The sequence below is a fragment of the Lupinus angustifolius genome, chromosome LG15 (assembly GCF_001865875.1).
Source record: "Lupinus angustifolius cultivar Tanjil chromosome LG15, LupAngTanjil_v1.0, whole genome shotgun sequence".
Classification (NCBI taxonomy): domain Eukaryota; kingdom Viridiplantae; phylum Streptophyta; class Magnoliopsida; order Fabales; family Fabaceae; genus Lupinus; species Lupinus angustifolius.
Window position 1 is genome coordinate 20308604 of NC_032023.1, and position 6214 is coordinate 20314817.

General features: G+C 35.8%; 2 protein-coding genes across 2 annotated transcripts in view; both read right to left on the minus strand.

Moving 5' to 3' along the window:
• Positions 15–4649, minus strand: LOC109327987 (mitogen-activated protein kinase kinase kinase YODA-like). The gene is made up of 11 exons (XM_019561202.1): positions 4206–4649; positions 3764–3897; positions 3167–3683; positions 2987–3074; positions 2219–2281; positions 1943–2106; positions 1646–1721; positions 1411–1470; positions 1188–1313; positions 544–866; positions 15–432 (listed from the first exon to the last, which is right to left on the minus strand). Exons 1-11 carry the CDS (start codon positions 4553–4555, stop codon positions 381–383), a joined length of 1953 nt encoding a protein of 650 aa, XP_019416747.1. The 5' UTR covers positions 4556–4649; the 3' UTR covers positions 15–380.
• LOC109327986 (pollen-specific leucine-rich repeat extensin-like protein 3) overlaps positions 5773–6214 on the minus strand; it is a 2672-nt gene continuing 2230 nt past the window's right edge. Inside the window, exon 1 of the mRNA XM_019561201.1 lies at positions 5773–6214. This exon is cut by the window's right edge and continues 2230 nt beyond it. Within this exon, the coding sequence (XP_019416746.1) occupies positions 5941–6214 (274 nt within the window). The 3' untranslated portion in view covers positions 5773–5940.

Below are 6214 nucleotides of genomic sequence, written 5' to 3' on the forward strand. Positions count from 1 at the left end.
TGCAAAAAAAAACATACAAAATGATTTTGCAAAATAACATATATAATCAATTAAATTTACATGTACATACAATGTGAAGTGTATCATTTCTTTTACCACCCAAGCTTCCGGATTATGTATTTCTAATGAGTAGCTTAAAAAATCCCTGATATATTAACTATCTAGTAAAAGTAGATAGGTACACAAGAAAATTCATTCCCCAGCCCCCTGTATATTTCTGACATTTTAGCATATAATCTCAGCTGATGACATGCTTCAAAGGTTCTTGATGACTCTTGCTGGAACTTGGAACAGCCATGTAATTGTGTGTACTAGTTTTCATGGCAGATCGGCCTCCGGAGAAGATGCAGTATTGTAATAAATGGCCCCAGCTGAAGTGATTAACCATGAGTATGGCTAGCTTTTTCAGTAGTATATTTTTTGGAAGTATCACTGTCAACAATGAAGCCAACCAATCAGGCAGCCGAAAGCATATTATCATCAAATTTAAAGTTCACAAGGTAAAATACTAAAATTTAAGATCAAAATAGAGATGAATATTACCCAATGAAATTATGAATTTTGCTAATGATCCGTGCGCCAATGGAGGCTGACAGTGGCGCTACATCACGTCCCTTTTTGGGACTGTGGTCGGGACTACGAAAATGAACCTCTGGTCCTGGGTCAGCTCTGGGATAGCCTTGTGAATGAACCAAAACATCTTGATCATGCAAATTTTGTACAAAGGCGTGTTTAAGAAGCATTGCTGCTGATGGTCGCTCTGCAGGATTCCTTCTGAAACACTGCTGGAGGAAATCTTGTCCCTCTCGAGATAAAGTTTGGGGTATAGTTGGGGATTTGTGCAGTACTTTGAACATAGCTTGAGGCTAAGAAAGAGAGGGAAAAATATGAATATTTGCAAACTACAAATTGGTTAGTTTTTAACTTCAATCAACACAACTTTATTATGTCCTAATTCCTGGAGCATGAATGTAATGTATAGCGTAAGTAGTACTCTTCTTATTACTTACACCCATGAAAATATAAGGGAAAAGGATAAGTGGATAACTGCTATAGATAATATATATGTTTAGAACAAATGCCCCACCATCTAGCCTAGGGGGAGAGATCATTGAACTTATATAAAATCAACAAATTAACGTGTATCCTTGACTTTAATGAGTTAACAAGCATAATCATGAGCTTACCCCTTGAAATTCGCTCCATGGAGGTTTGCCTGTCAGCATCTCAATGACGGTGCACCCTAAGCTCCATATATCAATGGCCATTGCAAGGTTCGGACTGGATTCTTTCTTTATGGCAGCCATCATGAGCTTCAATGAAAAAATTAGAGTAAAAAGGGGCATGTCATTAATCATTATCCGTCTAAAATTCTGCAGATAATACATTACTGTGCGACTAATAAAATACCTCCGGAGCCATCCAGTACGGACTCCCCTTCAATGAAAGTTCATATGATTTCTCCGTCAGCTGGAAAGGGCAGATTGTTCAAATCGCAAGAACACCAGAAACAATAAAAAAAAGATGCTGGATTCAATGATAAGCTAATTACAACAACTAAAGAGACAAGTTAACAAGTGTAAATGAGAAGAATAGCATAGGATCTACATATCTAAACATAATTAAATGTAAATAGAAAACTCACAATTTTTGCCACGCCAAAATCTGCTAGCTTGACAGTGCCTGATGCATCAACCAGCAAGTTTGGACCTTTGATATCCCTAAAGAACCAATTACAGCAATGCCAATCAGACTTTATAGCAAGGAACCAATGATCCTTACCAGACCAAAACACAGTTTTCAAATGATATTATATATTCAGGAGTTTTGACTTTAGCCAGATTCAGCTTGTTCATCAGATGTCAGTATATAGTTCATGAGATATAATAAGTTGTCATTTACAAAAATCAGTTATATTAGTTCCATTCATCATTGTTGTTACCTATGGATAGTCTTCATACTATGTAAGTATTCCAGTCCATTAAGAATATGGCGTGTAAAATTGCGAACCACAGATTCCGTCATAGCTCCACAATGATCATGCATAAATTTATTAATTGATCCAGGATGTACGTACTCCATGTAAATGTACAAGTGATCCCCAACCTGACAACAAATATGATTCACAGATTCAATCATATTTACAATCATAAAGATTTTTCAAATTTTCCTTAGGTTGTATTAGTATGCTTCAAACAAGAACCAACAAATTACTCACTATTTCACTGCCATAATACTGCACAATGTTAGGGTGGTCTAGTTGACGAAGAATTCTGACTTCCTGAAGCAAGGGACAATACAGAAATCAGAAAAAACGAGTTAAAAGGGAAAAGAGAAATATGAAATAATCAATTTTCTTTAGAAGCTGTACTGGCATAATTTCCCAAAGTAAGTTGGTTTTTATATTAGTTAGAAAACAAACCTTAGTATTAATTGCCATCTCAAAATCCTATAGTCTGTGGGTGTGTATTTGTGTGAATTGTATTAACAGTGTAATTGACAGGAAAATTTAGTTTCTGTATTAGTTAGAAGATAAATCTTGCTAATAGGGCTCAATTTATACACCTCTGTTTCTCAGTGTGTATCTCTTCTACTTACCTGTGGTTTTACTTTGTAAACAAAGTAACAAACCTTAGATTATTAGTACAATGAATTGGAGAACACAATATACTAATAGAGAAGAACCCTTTACACAAGTAGAAGATGGAAACAAACTAAAACTGATGTCAAGGCTATAAATGTTAAGATTAAAATAAATTCCCGTTGATGTTCCAAGTAAGTTTTCAAACGACCCCTAAAAAATTATGACTTTAGCTCATGTGTCAATGGCAAGTAGCCTCAAGTGGTAATTTGGTTATTTGATGTAAATTTTAGGGAAAAGTTCGGGACAATCAAATTGAGCTAACTACCAGCTTAATATTTTCCTCTCTAATGGTGGTATTCTTGTTTCTGGACAAGATAAAATTAAAAGACTCAGGGGAAGAACCTGCTCTAATTGCTTTATGCAGTCAGCAGATTTAGGATCATCACGAATCAAATCCACCTCTTTCATAGCACATGAGGCTCCAGTCTCTCTGTTAAATAAACAGGAAGCAAATGAGTAACCACAGAAAAGGCAAACTTTAAAGAAGATAACAGACAATGAACAGTAAAATGAACTGCATACAGGTTGGTTCCATGATAAACACTTCCAAATGATCCACGTCCGATAAGTTTTCCCTTCTGCCATTGACCTTTCATTGACGGTGAATTTTCTGTACTATGATGCATGATACTTGATTGATGCTGTGTACATGTTTGTGCCGGGGATGAAGCTTTAGGAGGAAGGGGCAATGGGTGTGCATCGACATGGTTATTTTCAGGCCACACTCGGGAGCAATATTTAGGTTGCTTAGACCCATCTTGATTGTTAGTATTGAGGTAAGGACTATGGCTCTGCGGGCTACGGAGAGGGGAATTATCTGGACTACGAACAGTTTTAGCCAGTGACACTTTCAAAATATCATTAAAATCTTGATGAAAATCAACGGAAGGATCAAATAAATCTACATTGCTTGCCCTACGAGGACTAGTAACGGGACTAGAGAGTATGCTAGTTGGGGCACTCTTGGCAGAAAAATTCAATTTCATGTTGTAAATACTTTGATGAGAGAGTTCTCTGGGATCTTTACATGAACTGTTGCCTGCATTAGACAGCGGAATAATTCGGGTAAAAGCTCTCATATATTTAAGTGCTGAGATTCAACAAGAGTGGAAAAATCACCTGCCAAGACTCTTGTAGCTGGAATATTGACTTTCAAGTCATAATTTGCATTTGCAGTTATTGCATCAAAAGAGGATCTACCCAAAACGCTTGAAGATCTGAAGTCCTTCACTGAATCATAACCCACCGATTTTCTGATAATTTTGAGAAGGAGAAAAATTACTACAACGAATCAACATGTGATACAATATAACTCGTCTCTGTCTCTATATTTATGAAAAACTAGGAGTTGATTCTATAGAAATTAGAAACCCAAAAACCTAAAAAGTACCAAAACCTATATTCAGTAAGAAAGATTATGGTATCATTTGAAAGTGTCAGGCCCCAATTTAGCAAAACTAAAAAGTACTAAAACCAGTATAACTAACGTGTCAAATGTTGGATTCTCGTGAGTTCGGGAGACACACACCCCGAAAGATATTAGTTAACGAAAGAGATTAACCTGGAAAAAGCAAAGGCCTGATTTTCAAAGGAAGGAGATCCGATATTAGCATAATATCCAGAATTGTGAACGGTTGATTCCGGTCGATGAGTCAACGGTGTTTCAGGAAGAGGCAACGGTTGTGGGATAGCAGAAGAGGACCAGTGATCGGAACAAGAACCACCGGAGTTAAAAGAACGAATAGGAGAAGCCGGTAAAGATGACGTGGAATGGATGCCGGCGTCTTGGTCCGTCAAGTAACGGAGCCTTCTCTGCCTTGTAAGCCTACGTTGTTGAAGTGTTTGTCGTAAACTACCGTCACTGTGTGATAACGGTGAATGAGAAAATTGTTTATTAGGATGGTGACTCATTTGAAAGAATTGTTTGTTGAAGTAAGAGTCATGAGAGGGTTATTGATGAATATAGCTAATGTTAATTGCAAACCAAAGAAGCACCAAAGAAATCAAAAGGAAGTAGGAAGAGGAAACACCTTAGCTGTTTCTTTCTTTCTTATTCCACACTTGCTAAATTTTGAAAATTCAAAATGCCTTTCTTTATTTTATTATTATATTTTATTGGGATGGTTTTAGTCAGAAACACCAAATTTTGGTTCACATTTTGTTAGAGGCTCTTAGAAATTAAGATGGATTTAATATATATATATATATATATATAGATAAGAGTTTTTTATATATTAATAATTATGCAATTATCTATTGTTGATTTGTTAAATATCATTAACTAATAGAGAAAATGATGGGAGAGTGTAAAAACTTTACACTATCAATATATAGACTTTAAAGTTTAAACTCAATTAAGATTAGTGTGTATAAAATAAAATATCTGACGTGACTCGCGGGGAGAGTAACAAATAAATGGATACAAAAATATTACACGCATGGCAAGTCTTAGGTTGACAAACTCTACATTATTGTCAACTTACTAAGCTGTAAAAAATATGACATCGATTCTGCGTGTTTGGGAAAAAAAATTCACGTCAGCATAAAATAAAAAACTAGTACTTATCTAAGTGTAAAATAAAAAACTAATACTTATCTAAGTGTAAAAACGTGGAGATTCTTTTTCTTCCTTAAATAATGCTACTTGTTAATATTTTTAATATACTTTTCATACTAATTGGTTATTTGAGATGTGACTTTGAGAGGTTGGGTCATGGTAACTTTAGTGGTTTGTTTATTTCTTAAGTTTAAAGAGAAATAGAAGGCTTAAAGCTATAAAAAAATATATTTGTGAGATAACTTTCAAGTCATTCTATTAAAGTATTATTAGGAGGATATCATTCGAAAAAGAGATTAGTAGGTATAAGCAGAAAGCAAATTGGTGTCTGAATAGTCACTGTTTAGAATCATGCAGCTCTAAGTGGAATTTTTATCTTTCTCTGTTGGAACTTGTATTATTTCCCTAGCTTATTAATTACTATTCCTTGGAACAGCGGTGATAAAAGTTGAGTTGCTTGATTGAGTGATATATAGAAAGTAAGATTGCAACACAGAGAGTGGTGTTTATACTTTATACTTTATAGTATAAGGTGATTCGTATTCATGATCCTTTTAAAAAAATGAGAGTATGCAATAAAATTAGTAAAACATTTCAACAAGCCACACAAGGTGCATGAGATGAACCAAAGAATGAGGAAGTAATAAATGAGAAATATTTCCTTTACAGTACTTTCTTAACGAAATCTTCAATTTAATGTGAATTAAAGAATAGTTGGCAAGGTTAGGTGGTAGCCTATTTAGTAGCCAGCAATGATTGGTGGAGGAGGTGAAGCATATGAAGAGCCAAAGTGAGGTGGAAGAATAATGTCTTCTTCTTCTGGAGGAGGAGGAGGAGATGAAACTGTTGGTCTAGGTGGTGGTGGAGGGGACTGTACTGGTGGTGGGGGAGAATGGACTGGAGGTGGTGGGGAGTGGACGGGTGGTGGTGGAGAATTAACTGGTGGTGGTGGAGAGTGAACTGGTGGGGGTGGTGAGTGAACTGGTGGAGGGGGAGAATGGACTGGTGGAGGG